General features: G+C 42.3%; 1 protein-coding gene across 2 annotated transcripts in view; it reads left to right on the top strand.

Moving 5' to 3' along the window:
- sptbn4a (spectrin, beta, non-erythrocytic 4a) overlaps nucleotides 1–16,437 on the top strand; it is a 93,645-nt gene that overhangs the window by 54,201 nt on the left and 23,007 nt on the right. For both annotated transcript variants that reach the window (XM_034178933.1, XM_034178934.1), the window contains 8 exons: nucleotides 1,575–1,664; nucleotides 1,759–2,037; nucleotides 2,124–2,254; nucleotides 2,759–2,963; nucleotides 8,886–9,131; nucleotides 9,250–9,384; nucleotides 11,999–12,240; nucleotides 15,663–15,801. In XM_034178933.1, the coding sequence (XP_034034824.1) occupies nucleotides 1,575–1,664; nucleotides 1,759–2,037; nucleotides 2,124–2,254; nucleotides 2,759–2,963; nucleotides 8,886–9,131; nucleotides 9,250–9,384; nucleotides 11,999–12,240; nucleotides 15,663–15,801 (1,467 nt within the window). The remainder of the gene's footprint in view (nucleotides 1–1,574; nucleotides 1,665–1,758; nucleotides 2,038–2,123; nucleotides 2,255–2,758; nucleotides 2,964–8,885; nucleotides 9,132–9,249; nucleotides 9,385–11,998; nucleotides 12,241–15,662; nucleotides 15,802–16,437) is intronic.

The following is a 16,437-nucleotide window of genomic DNA, read 5'->3' as shown; positions in this document are numbered from 1 at the left end:
CAAGTTGAGTCTAGTCTGGAGAAGTGGAGATATGCTTTGGAGAGAAGGGGAATGAAAGTCAGTAGAAGCAAGACTGAGTACATGTGTGTGAATGAAAGGGAGCCCAGTGGAATAGTGCAGTTACAAGGAGTAGAAGTGGTGAAAGTAGATGAGTTTAAATATTTTGGGTCAACTGTTCAAAGTAATGGAGAGTGTGGTAGAGAGGTGAAGAAGAGAGTGCAGGCAGGGTGGAGTGGGTGGAGAAAGGTGGCAGGAGTGATTTGTGACTGAAGAATATCAGCAAGAGTGAAGGGGAAAGTTTACAAAACAGTAGTGAGACCAGCTATGTTGTATGGTTTAGAGACAGTGACACTAACAAAAAGACAGGAGGCAGAGCTGGAGGTGGCAGAGCTGAAGATGTTGAGATTCTCTTTGGGAGTGACAAGAATGGACAAGATTAGGAATGAACATATCAGAGGGACAGCTCAGGTAGGACGGTTTGGAGACAAAGTCAGAGAGGCGAGATTGAGATGGTTTGGACATGTGCAGAGGAGGGACCCAGGGTATATAGGGAGAAGGATGCTGAGGATGGAGCCACCAGGCAGGAGGAGAAGAGGGAGACCAAAGAGGAGGCTCATGGATGTGCTGAGAGAGGACATGCAGGTGGTTGGTGTGACAGAGGAAGATACAGAGGACAGGGTGAGATGGAAACGATTGATCTGCTGTGGCGACCCCTAATGGGAACAGCTGAAAGACGAAGAAGAAGAGTGTCTTCAGTGGGAAGTAATATCTGTGAGTTGCATTGCAATAGTTTGAGCAGTGTCTTACATCAGGTGTTTCATAATCTTTTGACTACCAGTGATATATAATACTACGTACAGTACATGCAAGCTCCTACAGTGTCAGAGGGGGGCAGAGGTTTGTGAGCTTGATCACAAAACTTGAGTTGTATTATTAATTTTTCCAATCTTATTCCTGCATCCTTTGAATTAAGTCTTCTACAAACACTGAGGACTAATTGTGCTCATACCCATCCGCAGTTTTGATAGAGTGAAGCGGATGAGTCTACAACTCCCTCTGGGATGACCGGGGGGAGGGTTGGAAACCAGTTCATTGCAGTTTACTTCCCCAGCTAAGGCTAGTACCCTGTTACAGCTGGGTGAACTTAGGCAACACAGAAGAAGTGATGTGTCCAAAGATACAGACACAATGTAGTCCAGCGTCTTATCCCATTGGGTGATCTGCTCTGCATTGTTATACACAAAGCCAAAACAAAGGACACTTTAAAAACTAAAACAGTTAATCATTGCAAATCTCCACTAACAGTAATGTTAAAGGTCATAGTGTGTTATATTAGCAGACCGACGTGGTTTTACACCTGGCCCCACGTCGATGTGGGAAAAGTGAAAGATGTATTCTGCATAATAACCATGACATATTTAGATATACCTTAGTATACTAGCATAGTTCCACCTAGAATTGGAATATAATATATAAGATATACCTTACTGAATTTTCATGTGGTCATGGGAATAATGTATGTACTGTGTAAATACATTATGAGCCATAATCATTTGACTGGGCTTCCTTGACAGCTTTGGATTCAAGAGAGGCTTCCTTTGGCATCCTCTAAGGATTATGGGAATAACCTCCAAAGTGTGCAGCAACATCTTAAAAAGAACCAGGTACGTGTCACTGATGACACTTGAACACTGTCAACTGAAATGTCATCTGATTCCCCTCAATCCTGAACTTGACCCCTGATTTTTTTTTCTATAGACTCTCCAGAGGGACCTGACAGGACGGCGGGCACGTGTGGAGGAGGTTCTGGACCGGGCAGGCATAATTGCTTCACTGCGGACTCCCGAAGTGGAGTTTGTGCGTGAAGGAGCAGGCCATGTACGCCAGTTATGGGAGGTCTTACAGCTGGAGGCTGACAGAAGGTCAGTGATGTTGGACGCCTCACTGCAGGCTCAACAGTACTACGGTGAGGCGGCTAAAGTGGAATCCTGGCTGTCAGGTCAGAAGTTACATCTGGTGAATGAAGAAAAAGGCACGGTACGGGTCACGCTGGCAGACACACATCCATTTGGTGACATCAATCATCTGTGGTGTACACGTATCATTATTATGATGTTTTTCAGGATGAGCCCAGCACCCTGCAGCTGCTGAAAGCTCACTTGGCCCTGGAACAAACCGTGGAAACATATGCAGAGACAGTAGGCATGCTATCCCAGCAGTGCCAACATCTACTGGAACTGGGACACCCAGAAAGGTGCGTCTCAATGTGAGACATTACATATGAGTCTTCAAAGAAGGGAGATGTTATTGTGTCCACTGTGGTGGAGGCTGTGCAATCCCTCCCTGTGCCTGCACTCCGCTCTGGACAGGCTACTTAACAAACTGAATTTGATGTATTATGTAATGCTGAATTTTCATTAACTTTGTGAAATTAAAATTGATACATACATACATCTTGAAGCTCTAATGATAACCTCCATAGCCATGGAGAAGGTTAACGACAAGATTATGCAGTCAGCCACAATTTCTGACTCTAGATGTTCCCATGTTGTAGTGTCATCGACTGTTGCCCTGAAATAGGCCTTGATGAGGTCCATAAGGGCCACTGGGACCGTAAGAGTCATAGGCACTCTTTCATGAAAGTCATCAGAACCATTTACCATAATTCTGCAATAATCAAAACAACCAACTAATATGGCTGAAAACATAATTTGTTGGAATTTATGAACTAAATCTTTTATTTCTCTGTTCGAAACAGTGAGCAGATCACCAAGCAACAATCCCACATAGATCGGCTGTATGTGTCTCTGAAGGACATGGTGGAGCACCGCAAGACCACGTTAGAGCAGCAGTACTGGCTCTATCAGCTCAATAAAGAGGTGGAGGAACTGGAGAAGTGGATCACTGATCGTGAAGCAGTGGCCAGCTCAACTGAGCTGGGCCAAGACCTGGAGCACGTCACGGTCAGTGTTCAAAGGAAGTTTTAAGTCTCACTTTCCAACCACATAGTAGCTAACAATCAAAGTTTAGATGCACTTATATTTGGACAAAAAAAATACATGTGCTCTTAAGCAAATATATGTTATTTTCTTCTGGAATCAAAATGTTTATTTCTGAATCCTTGTTTTGGGACCAGCAACGCAAATCTGGTTCTATCCATAAAAAGAGGGTTTTGATTTATGTCAGAGGCCACTGTTGACATCTGCATTAACAAATGTAATGGAGCGTCTTTGAATGCTAATAATTTGGAAAAAAAAGTTTTGAATGAACTTTTGTTATCTAGATTAGTAACCTGAACAAATTTCACTCTTCATCAAACTTTACATTGCTGACAGAAATAATGGATTATGTCTGTTGGAAAATGGCTGATGCGTTTGTCAAAAATAAGAATGTCAAATTCTGTCGCAATGGATTTCAGTATGTGATGACACTGGAGGAGCGTCTGTGTTTTTCACTGATACAAATTTCCCAGTCATATTTGTCGTCACATAAGTGGGTGTGATCAAACATTAAAACAGAAAATGATAGTTGATGAGAGAAGAAACAGAATTTTAACATCGCCAAGTGGCCTGTGTGTGCGTGTATGCGTGTGTATGGCTTCAATCACGGAGAAACTGGGGAGAGATGACATTTGCTGTTTGGTATGCTTATGTATTTTGGGTCAAGGATGAATGCAGCAGAAACAGAAAGTTGATAGGACTAATATTTTTGGAGAAATTAGGAATATTAGCTAAAAAACAATGAACAATGGACATTGTGCTGCAATGCACCATGGGAGTTCAGGGTTTTGGGTTTTAAAATGTTGTTATTGTTGTTGATGTTAGTTTAACAGTGTCATTAGTGTTATTGATTCATTGTGTTTTTGTAGTTCAATTGGTTTAGTCAGCTTAGTTAAGTGTCATGTTGCCATTATCTTAAGTGGGCTGTTTCATACTGCCACTACCATGAGTGACAAGTGTAATGCGTTTGATGTCTTCTGCCACTGTCTCTGTATGTGGGTGTGTAAAAATAAAAGCACCTGCTTGGGGCAGAATGCAAAAAAAGCTAAAAGCTCTGGCTCAGTTATTGTTCTTCTGTGCAGCTCGTCACAATATATTAAAAGCAAAGTGGTGTCTGTGTACATGTATACGTGCGCGTGTGTAACTTCGATAATGGACAAACTGGGGAGAGCTGACATTTGCCGTTTGGTATGCTTATGTATTTTGGGTCAAGGATGAACACTGGCAAAATGGAGCATTGATAGGACTAATATTTTTGGAGAAACTGGATATTTGCTAACAACACTGAACAACAGACGTTGATAATTATATTATGGACTCACATGCCATTCCAGCAGGGGGAGGCAAATCATCTATATATTAAAAGAGAAGAGGTGTCTGTGAATATGTATGCGTGCGTGCGTGCGTGCATGTGTGTGTGTGTGTGTGTGTGTGTGTTTGTGTGTGTGAGAGAGACTTTATTTATGTACTTACATTAAACTTACTAATGTAATTGTAACTACATTAAAAATACATGGATGAGACAAGAAAGTAAAAACATGTATTTCCATTGTGGTTCATTTAAAAATCAAAAGACAAAAATCAAAGTAATAATAAAAAATAATAATAATAACAATTGTTATGGTTAGCTGTCCGGACATTACAGGTGTTACAGGTGATGGACTTAAATGCTGGGAGCAAGGAACAGAACTGGTTGTGAAGAAAAAGAGATTTATTTATAATAAACAAGTGAACAACTGTGCGAAGACAGGGCCTGCTTGTAGCGGTGGAACATCTGGGAGCTGCAGTGCACACATGGACAGACTTGAGAGTCTGAAAACAAGCAGGAATCCTGGAGTGTAAGGTTTTGGAACTGGGGCCAGGTGGGATGCAGAGAGCCAAGAACAGGAACTAGGTGAACAGAGGAGAGGAGAGGTGAGTGACTGCACTCGTAACACTGAAGCCTTGAACAACAGGTAGTTCACAGAAGGCTCAAAACAGGAATGTTCACAGTTCTGGAAATAATGTTCACAGTCTAAGAAATAAGGTTTGCTGTTCAGGAATCATTCACAGTTCATGCATTATCTTAAGAGACGCAATTCCAATTAAGCAGGACATGACTTCAGAAACAACTTGGAAAGTTCTTAGAATCAGAGTTCATACAGTTCTAGGAAAACAGTACTTCTTGGTACTAGTTCTTGGAAACAGTTCTTGGAAATAGTTCTTGGTACTAGTTCTTGGAAACAGTTCTTATTCATGCACAGTCGCGGACAAGAGCTGCGTAAGAGCGGAATCTCACAGAATGTAAAGGAACTTAACTGAAGCGTGGCAGAGCTACGGGGTCTGTAGCTGAGAGCCGTGGTGCAGATAGTCATGGAGCCAGGAGCATTTGCATCATGGAAGCCCTGCAGGAGAGAGTCTGGAAACACCAGAGAAAACAGTGATCTCTAATACAGGAATTAGAGTTGGCCAGGTTACGTTGAAATGAGCTGCAGAAAACTCCAACGTCAGAGTGCATGGAAGTGGCAGGAAAGATGAGGTCAAGGTCATGGATGGAATCTCAGTGAAGCTCTGGGAAGCTCCTGGAAGAATCTGGCCTCAGGAAAAATGAACTGGCTTCATTGCACAGAAAATGGAGAATCCGGCAAAGACTGAGCTTAAAACCCGGGTTTAAGTAGCCTGCTGCTGATGAGCCGCTCATAAGCAATAGCTGCAAGGAGATGATGAGTTACAAGTGTTCCTCGGCTTTGCAGTGCATCACCAAGGGGAAAAACAGACAAATTACACACAAGGTTAAAAAAAAGGGCAAAGGACCAGGGCAGACAATGACAGCACCCCCCTCAAAGAGCGCTTCCTGGCGACTAAACGGGGCAGGGCGGAACCAACCAGAGCCCACGGCGGAAAACACTGAGGACGAGCGAATATCCAGGGCCCACGGGGGAGCAGGGTCAGAGGCATGAGACTCTTCTAAGCCCACAGTGAAGAACACAGAGGCCGTGTGACAAAAAGAAGTCTGAAAAAAGTCCTGTTAGGAGGATAGGTCTGTGGTGGTAATAAGATCCAGGACATCAATCCAACACTCCCAGAAAACACTCTGAACCATCCAGGGAAGCAACCCCACAACCGTGGAAAAGGGGGTCCAAGGCCACCTGTGTGGAGGCCCTCCAACACCTCCCAGAGGACATTCTCAATCAACTCAAAAAAGCGCCACCACGACCGTGGAAAAATGAGGTCCAAGGTCACCTGTGGAATGATGGATAGGATTTACATGAGGTCACTGTGGAGTCCAGGAAAAACTGTCCTGTTAGGGGAATGGATAATTTGAGGAATGGAGGACAGGCCCCCTAAGAAAATACACTGCAGCACCCACCAGCCAATGTCTCAACTCAGCAGGACCCCCTAACAAAACATAACCTGGTCTGGGAACCAGGGGAACAAAAAATCTAGGACTGGTCTGGGAACCAGGGGACAAAAAAAACTTAGGACTGGTCTGAGAACAAGAAAATAAAAACCTGGGACTAGTCTACGAACCAGAAAACAAAAAAACCTGGGAACTAAAGACAGACAGAAACATGCGAACCTGGAACTAATGCCATGTGAATACTGCAAGGGTCTCTGGGGAAAAAAACAAGAGGCCACTGCACCAAAAAAAAACAAAAAACTGCACGTTTGTACACAACCGGCATAAGTTTCTGAATTACAGATATTTGGCTCGGGAGCCGGATTAACAGGCGTGGACGAGGGAACTACTTGCCTGGCAGATTGAGACAAAGAAGCCGGTGTGGTGGAGGAATCAGAAAGTAGTGCGGCTAGCTGAGTGATGCGAGTGTCTGACTGAGCGACCCGAGCATCGAGCTGAGAAATGAGTGTGTCGGAATGTGCAACCTGAGCTGAGAGGTTCGGAACCTGGGCTCCCACGGAATCTATGGATTGCTATATTTTTCCCAGGAATTTACCTTTGAAGGCTGAGAGCCTGCTGGACTGGATGTGCTCCAGTTGAGTCCATTTTTATGGCCAGAGTCTTCTGTTGTGGTTTGGGGGTCCAGATGAGACCGGACCGTTACAGATAATAGACTTAAATGCTGGGAGCAAGGAAGGTCAGGTCAGAGGTCAGGTGCGTCTTGTGACGCAGTTCCAATTAAGCAGGACTTGACTTTAGAAACGACTTGGAAAGTTCTTACTGGTTCAATATCAGAGTTCATACAGTTCAAGGAAAACAGTAGTTGCTGGCACTAGTTCATGGAATAGTTCTCGGAGACAGTTCTTGGAAACAGTTCTTGGAAATAGTTCTTGGTACTAGTTCTTGGAACAGTTCTTGGAAACAGTTCTTACTCGTGCACAGCCATGGAAAGGAGCTGTGTGAGACCGAAATCTCACAGAACATAAAGGAACTTAACTGAAGCATGGCGGAGCTATACGCTCTGTAGCTGAGAGCCATGGTGCAGATAATCGTGGAGCCAGGAGCATTTGCGACATGGAAGCAGCGCAGGAGGGTGTCTGGAAACACAAGAGAAAACAATGATCTCTAATACAGGAATTAGAGTTGGCCAGGTTACATTGAAACGAGCTGCGGAAAGCTCCAACGTCAGAGCACATGGAAACGGCAGGAAACACGAGGTAAAGGTCATGGAATCTCAGTGAAGCTCCTGGAAGAATCTATCCTCAGGAAAAACAAACTGGCATCATGGCATGGAAAACGAAGAATCCAGGCAAAGACTGAGCTTAAACCGGGGTTTAAGTAGCCCTCTCCTGATGAGCCACTCATATGCTTCAGGTGCGAGGAGAGGATGAGTTACAGGTGTTCCTCAGCTCTGCAGCGTGCCACCTAGGGGAAAAACAGACAAAATACACACAAGGTTAAAAAAGGGCAAAGGACCAGGGCAGACCATGACAAATAATAATAATAATAATAATAGTGTGTATATGATAACAAGAACCTAAACAATTTATAAATACACTAAGACAGTAAATTAACATTTAAAAAATTATACAATTAACAGGAAATAAAAGGGTTGACATCTTTCTTTAAATACGGTTGAGGTCTAAGGTTCTAAAAACATTCTGGACTCATACACAATTCCAACTCATTATACAAACTATTACCACCCCTGAAAAATGTCAGCTACCTATTTTTTAAACACTACCCAATCTAGAGCCCATGGATCCCCACAGGCAATGCATTAGTTTTTATTATTACTTTCAGTGAAAGCATCACTGACTCCTGAACTGACGGTTTCTTGCCACTGCAAACGTTTCCTGCAGTAGACAGTATGGAGACTCCTCCATGATATTCACAGTCAGATTTGTCGCCTTTCTGCTTGTCGATGGTGACAGTCATTGAGTCTTTCAGGTCTGCGGGTATTTCTTCTTGAGTCCAGATTATGATGCTGAGTTGATGCAGTTGGCGTTGGAGAAATGGACGTCCTTCTTTAAGGACGTCAGTGGGAATGTTGTCTTCCCCAGGTGCTTTGTTGTTTTTCATGCCTTTAAGGACAATGGGCCTCATGTATCAACGTTTCGTATGGCGATATTTGAGCGTATATGGGGTGTACGCCAAAACGGCTGCGCTACTTGGCATTTATCAATGTGGTCGTTGGCGTACGCTGCGCTGAAAATATACACCAGGTCGAGAGGTGGCGTAAATTATACACCAAAATGAACCAGCGCTGGAATCCACATAAAAATGAAGATGATCAACATGATAAACAGTGCCATTATACAAATCAATGCATATGTTACATAAATAACACTTTCCTGATTATACTACATAATAATCAATACAAACACAAATTTAATGTTACAAAACCATTATTTATGTTGGGGACTTCTGCATTCCCATGCAATATTTTGTATGTTTGTGGTATTCTGTCTCTAACCCCAGAAATATATGGGTTGGATATGTTCCAGGTCCTACAAGAGAAGTTCACAAAATTTGCCACAGAAACCAACAACATTGGCCAGCAAAGGATGGAGCAGGTGAATAAAATGGTGAATGAGATGATTGACTGTGGTCACGCGGACGCTGCTACCATCGCTGAGTGGAAAGACGGCCTGAACGAGTCCTGGGCTGACCTGCTGGAGCTGATGGAGACTCGCAGACAGATGTTAGCGGCATCACAGCAGCTGCACAGATTCTTCACTGACTGCAAAGAGGTCCAGTAAAGCAAATATGAGTGTGTGATTTAGTGTGCAACCGTATCACAGGTCGACAGACTGGCCGTGACACGCGGCGGTTATTTTTAAATGATGACAGCACTGTCCTGGATTGTAGGTCTTGGCTCAGATCGCAGGGAAGACGAAGCAGCTACCAGAGGTGAGAGCGTGCCAAGCCAACATCACCAATCCAGCCACCCTGCAGAGACTCATGCAGTCCTTTGAGCATGCCCTTCAACTGCTCGTTGCACAGGTGAGTGCTTCTCTAGAAATCCAACAGTGACATCATACTCACCAATCATCATCATGTAAATAAGTGAACATGTTCATTTCATGGACGTTATTCCTCAGACATGAACTATGTCACTGCCTGCAAACATTAGGTATTATATATATCAGCTGAGGACACTTTGAAGGCATATTTTGCACCTTTGACGTATTTGAAAAAGTATATATATGAAATATTAGGAAATTGGTTGTGAATTTGAAGGGCTCTTGTGCAAAAGCAGTGCAGGTTTGAATTAAAAAAAGAAGAAACATTATCATAATTGTCAAAGACTGGCTATGACAGAACAGGGATCATGTTTTACAAATATTTTGGTTTGGTTTCTTCATTGGGATCTGCACCATAATTGCCGGTTCTGGTCCAACACGACAGAATAGTAAAACCAAAACAGCAAGTTCTCTTACCAAATTACCACACTTTACTAGAAAAATATTGAATGGAAAAACTATTCAACCCTTTAGTTGAATAGTTTATATGCAAACAAGAGCAATCGGAGATTTCTGACGTCTGCCAATCCGGATCACCTCCAAAATTCAGTACAATCTTCCATGGCTGAATATCTATCTTGTGAAATTTGGTGTGAATCCGTGTAGTAGTTTTCATATCATCCTTCAAAGCCTAAAATGTGAAATCTTGATCCAGAATCTGGATCACTGCGCATGCATCCTCAGCCACGGTTCAAACTGCACTCCAGTTATCATCTATCTCAGCGACAGATATCTGAAGCTTTTGTAAAACAATCATTTCAACATAAATTCAGCATTATTTCATCATAAAAGACGGAGGAAGCGATCAGAGCGCTGCACCTACACGGGCTGCTAGCTGTTGCATTTACTGACCATCCGTCATGTCAAAGCGTCACTGAATATCGCCTCGTGTCTGCTTAAAACAACCTTGTTTCTACTTGAAACTGACTTTAAAATTATTTAAGAGGTTTTACCTTGTCAACTGATGATTAATAATCCCATTAATCCATTTGATTGCTTTGGGTGAAGAGAGTCTGTCTCAGACGAGCTGCTGACGCTCCCAAATGATGCATGCACAGTGGAGGCAGGGTGGACCATGTTTTAGGGGGATCTGCGACCCCGGATGACCTCCAAAATTCAATGCAGTCTTCAATGCCCTTATATCTATGTGTGGTAAAAAGTTTGTCAAAATCAGTGCAGTAGATTTTTTTGACGTAGTCCTTCAAAGCCTAGAAGAAATCTTGATCCAGAATCTGGATCCAGATCCAGATCACCTCCAAAATGTAACGGATTCTTCCATGCCCTAATATCTATCTGTGGTGAACTTTTTGTCAAATTCCGTGCAGTAGTTTTGACGTAATCCTGCTAATAGACAGACAAGTTAATAAAGACCAGTGATTGTATTACATCCTTGTCGGATGTAAAAACACTTAATACAGACTAGGAAATACCTTTTGGCTGCTCCCATTTGTTCAGGGTCACCACAGCAGATCTAGCACAGATCTGCATTGGGTTTTGGCACAGGTTTTACAGTGGATGTCCTTCCTGACTCAACTCCAGTTTCAGATGGAGAAACAGGCACAGCCCATGGTCTTCCTAAAAGGTCCCTCATCGAAGTACTAACCCGAACCTCCTCTGCTTCACTTGTGAGACCTGCTGGGATCAGGCTAACACAGAGCAGACCACCTACCAATATATCATGCAAGAAGATTAACTTAAAATTTACATAACACAGAACCAAAGATACAACTACGCAAAGTTGGCAGGGAAATGTGAGGGATTTTAGTAGGGATTTTAAACTGCTTTTTCATTTATTTAAAATTTTTGGAGTCAGTCTTACTGTAGGTTATACTGGTAATTAATGTTAATATAACATTTCAATGTGGGGTTAAATTATGGCTTTAATTAACATTTGAAAATACTGGAACAAGCGTTAAAATAACATCACAACAAATTTACTGGTTTCTGTTCACGACCAGACCAAACCAGTTTTTCAAATATTTGTTTATTTGTAAAAATGCCTTGTGTTACAGTGTTAAACTGGAGGAAAATTGTATTTGAAGTGCAGGTTACGAAACTGTTTAATCCACTTGGAAATCAGTGGGAGATATTGAAAATGGGGGGATTTTCTGCTAAATTTCATGGTATATACTCCAAGCCAGATCCAAGCTTTTAACAAACATAGCAATAATAATAGTAATATAACAATAATAATAATAATAATAATAATAATAATAATAGTTTGTTCATTTGATTTTTGTATTTTTGTTGTTTTTTGTTTGTTTGTTTGTTTGTTTTTTGGTTGTTTTTTTTTTTTGTAATAGACGAAGCAACCAATAAACCAACAAATACCCCAAGCAGGGCCGCCACCAGGAATTTTGGGCCCCATGAAAAGAAATCTTACTGGGCCACCCCTATATTATTTTGTCAGTATTATAATTGTATTAAGGGCCTCTCTGGGCCCCTGTCAATCATGGGCCCCTAGAATCCTTCTCCTTATTCTCCCCTTTTCGCAACCCCTGACCCCAAGTAAAAACATGACTACCGTTGGTAAAGGTAATGGATATATGGATGAGCCTTCCTTCTCTGAGTCCCATCATCCTCTCTGTGTGCAGGTGAGGCAGCTGCAGGAGAACGCTGCCCAGCTGAGGACCATCTATGCTGGGGAGAAGGCTGATATCATCATGGCCAAAGAGCAGGAAGTGATGGACGCGTGGAAGGAGCTGCTGAGCTCCTGTGAGGCCAGTCGTGTCCAGGTCACATCAGTAACCGACAAGGTGCAGTTCTTCTCAGCAGTGCGTGAAAACCTGATGTGGATGGAAGGCGTGATGGGTCAGATAAGATGGGACGAACCCAGGTAAAACATCCTGGATCTTAGTGTGTGTGTGGAGGTGTGCAAAAGAAAAGCTTGGTGTGAACAGTATGTGATCTGTTTGTGCATCAGTGTTCTGTTTAAATCACAGTCCTGGTCTTGTGCAGTCTCTGCAGACAGAATTTCATTACTGTGCAATTTCATTTTAGGCCACTGTTCCACCTTGACCTCATTTCACATGCCATATGTTACTCCATATGAAATAGGGAGTAATTGTGGGTTTTCTCTTTTATCTCCACCATGATGTTTTTTTTCCCCATAACTGTTTGTTGGTTAGTTTTGGTAGGACAATCAAAACTAAAGTGCAGGTAGAAATTAATTATTTGACAATGCCAAGTTGGGTGTTCATGACTGGGGTCAATACCAAGCAGAAATGATACAATTCCAGTTGGATGTGACCTTGCACAGTTTGGAAATCACACAAAGGTAACTGTACATATCTTGTCTGGAGAAATGATTGATGAAATGCTTAGTTCCATTAGTTCATTATATTTTAGCAAGCAGTGGGCACAGCTTATCATGGTGAAGGAGTCTGTGGGCTCCAGTGTTCCTGGGAGCTGTTTTGTCTTGGTATGGTCTCTTTGCATATTGGTCCCACATTAGGAGACAAAGTGCAGTTAAAAAAAAAACCCTTTATGACTGACACAGAAATTGAAAGAGTTGCCTCTCCTGGATTATGGAATCTGGGTCCTCCTACTGGAACGAGGACTGGTGGAGGAACTCACAAGTGAGCATCTCATGGCCAGGTCTACAACCATGGGGCTCAGTTGGACTCATCCTGAATAAATAGCATGGTGTAATCTCCATGTGTGTTCAGCACCCACAAGGACAGAATAAAGGGTCTTGTGCACGCGGTGGACAGAGGGATAAGTCCACCCAAGTTACACTTGGCCAAGGACAGAGAAGTATGGATGGAGCTGCTTTGTCTCATGCCGCTTTGACTTGGACAAGCAGTAGAAAATTCAAATTTAAATTTTAGCGCCAAATCGCAACGAGGCGCTTCACAGAACATCATTTAAAAAAGCAGAACAAAATGAATTAGAAGATTAAAACCACAATAAATGAATAAAAACATAATAAGTAAAAAGAATAAAAGAAGATATGCAGTAAAATAAAATACTAGTGATAAAACAGGGAAAAAATGTGTCTTCAGTTTAGATTTTAAATTCTTCACAGAGTCTGATTGACAGATCTGCATAGGCAGATCGTTCCACAGAGCTGGTGCCCAGTAAGTAAATGCTCTGTAACCCACCAATTTTTTTATTCACCCTAGGGCAGGGGTGGCCAAGTTCGGTCCTCGAGAGCCACATTCCTGACACTCTTAGTTGTCTCCCTGCTCCAACACACCTGAATCCAATGAAAGGCTCATTAAAATGAACTTGGCCACCCCTGCCCTAGGGACACACAGCAGACCTGCACCCTGTGAACGCAGGGCCCGAGCCGGTACATAGGGCTCAACCAGGTCGGACAGGAAGGGAAGTGCCAATCCATGAACAGTTGTGTAGACCAGTAACAACACCTTAAAGTCCGATATCAGAGACAACAGAAGCCAATGAAGGGAAGGCAAAACCGGTGTAATGTGGTCAAACCTTCTGTTTCGTGTCAGAAGACTGGGAGCAGCATTTTGAAGCAGTTGAAGACCCCTATTGCTAGACTGAGGTAAATCAGAAAACAGAGCATTGCAATAGTCCAATCTGGAAGAGATAAAAGCATGAATCAGAGTCTCAGCATCAGCCATAGACAGGATGGGACAATTCTTCGCTATATTCCGCAGATGGAAGAAAGCAGTCCTCGTAATGTCTCTAATGTGGAGGTCAAAGGATAACGTAGGATCAAAAATTACCCCAAGGTCCCTCACTTTGTCAGTGTGATGTATGACACACGAGCCTAGGCTAGGCGCTAGCTGGTCAAATTGATGGTGATGTCTTGCTGGACCAAGAACCATCATTTCAGTCTTATCAGAGTTTAAAAGTAGAAAGTTACTAGACATCCAACTCTCACTGCTGCAAAGCAGTCTTCTAAAGATTTTATGTGGATGAGATTACCAGCAGTTATCAGCATGAACAATTGAGTATCATCAGCACAGCAATGAAAGGCAATCCCAAAACGCCAAAGTATATTCCCAAGGGGTGCGACATAAAGAGAAAAAAGCTGGGGGCCTTAAACGTATCCCTGCAGAACCCCAAACTTCATGCCTCTAAGATCAGAGGTAGTGCCATTGCACAAAACACAGTGAGAACAACCGACAGGTATGGCGTCAACCCACGCAAGGGCATTTCTAGTAATCCCGAAACAATTCTCCAACCTGTCAAGTAAAATATGATGATCAACGGTATCAAACGCAGCACTAAGATCCAACAGCATCAAGACTGTAGTGGTATGCGAGTCCATTGCTCGCAGAAGATCATTCACTACTTCAATAAGTAATAAGTGCTGTTTCTGTGGAGTGATATCTTCTAAAAGCAGACTGCAGTGGCTCAAAAAGATCATTCTCAGTAAGGTGGTCCAAAAGCTGCTGTGAAACCACCTTTTCCAGAATTTTAGAGCAGAATGATAGATTTGATATCAGCCTATAATTTTTTAATTCACCAGGGTCAAGATTGGATTTCTTAAGTAATGGTTTAACCACTGCAGATTTAAAACATCTGCGAACAGATTCAGAAGTGAAAGGTTAACAATTTCCAGCACAGTCGACCCAAGAATGCGCCATGGATCCTTGAACCGTTTTGTTGGTATGGGATCAAATAAACATGTTGTGCTTTTTGTAGCACAACCTGTAGCACGCTTAGTGAAATACTATTAAATTCCCTAAATCTAGGCAACACCTCAATGGCAGCCCCCACCTCAATAGCTGGATGCAGTGACTGGACCAAGATATGCTGAGATATGCTTGACCTAATATCTTCTGTTTTCTTGGCCACACATTTTCTAAGTGCCATGTGAGCGGTGTTAGATGTTCGTGCGTGTCATCTGGAATTTGGCCAGCACCTGCCGCGAGAGGGTGCGATGGGTTTGCACAGCAGCGCACACTGTCTTTTAGGCGCTTGTGTGCGCAAATAGTTGTAGCAACAGGTGTACGAGGCGTTGGCGACAGGGACGACATTACACAGTTTGTACACGATTCCTGCGTCATGCGCACTAAGTGTTCGTCCAAACTTAGCACTATGTGTGAAGGGGCCCTAACTGAACCTTTTTGGTTTCTCTGTGGCATAGTGTTTGAGTTTAATGTCAACCCTGGATACATTTGAAAGCACACATTCTGATGACATTCAGCAGGGCTTTAGAGATAATGTATCTTTCCAGACATCTGTTTTAACACATATTAAAATCATTCAACTTTAAGCTCTGACAAAGCAACAGCTGCCGCATGTTTAACTGTCTGTTGTTTCATTCATTTTATTTCTTAGAGATGTGACATCTCTGGAGTTGATGATGAAACACCACCAAGAAATGAAAGCTAAAATTGACAGCCGTAGCAAGACCATACAACAGTGTGCAGATCTCGGCAAGATCCTGATAGCGGCAGGCAATCCTGCAGCCGAGGAGGTCAGTACACCCAATAAATGTTACAGTCACCTGTGCCAAAAGAGAATACGATCCTCCTGAACATGTTTGGCACCCCTGATTACACAGAAGAAATCAAAATATGCTTAGAAATAAATGAAAATTTGGGATAACCAGAATATTTAATCCAAAATCCAAAGTTATTGAACAATGTCAAGAAAAGTATGCTTTCTTATTAAAAAAAAAAAAATGCTTTCCTGCAGGGAAACTTAAACAAAAATACACACACTTGGTTTTTGGTTGGAGCCCAGCATATGTTTGTCTGTACATTCACGAGTTATACGGTAATTTCATATTTTATTCTGTAGGAATGTTTAGTGTAACTTTTAGGCATATTTTCATATAATATATTTATGTGATATTTCTTTAAGATCTTTCTTGTCTTTTATTTTTACTATTTTGTTTTAATATTCAATTGTGTTTTTGTTTTTTATTTTAATTTTACCATCAATTAAATCAAATCCAAATGTGCATGTGGCAGTTATTGGCCCTCTTTTCTTTAGACAAGTTGGGATGGATCCATGAACACTTTCAAGTCACTCAATATGTCTTGGACTTTATTTACATCAGTCATTAAGAATACAACTGTAAATCTGTGTCAGGTTGGAAATTCTCAAA

The sequence above is a fragment of the Thalassophryne amazonica genome, chromosome 9, assembly GCF_902500255.1.
Source record: "Thalassophryne amazonica chromosome 9, fThaAma1.1, whole genome shotgun sequence".
Classification (NCBI taxonomy): domain Eukaryota; kingdom Metazoa; phylum Chordata; class Actinopteri; order Batrachoidiformes; family Batrachoididae; genus Thalassophryne; species Thalassophryne amazonica.
Note: the sequence above shows the minus strand (reverse complement) of the source record. Positions and strands in the feature narration are given on the sequence as shown.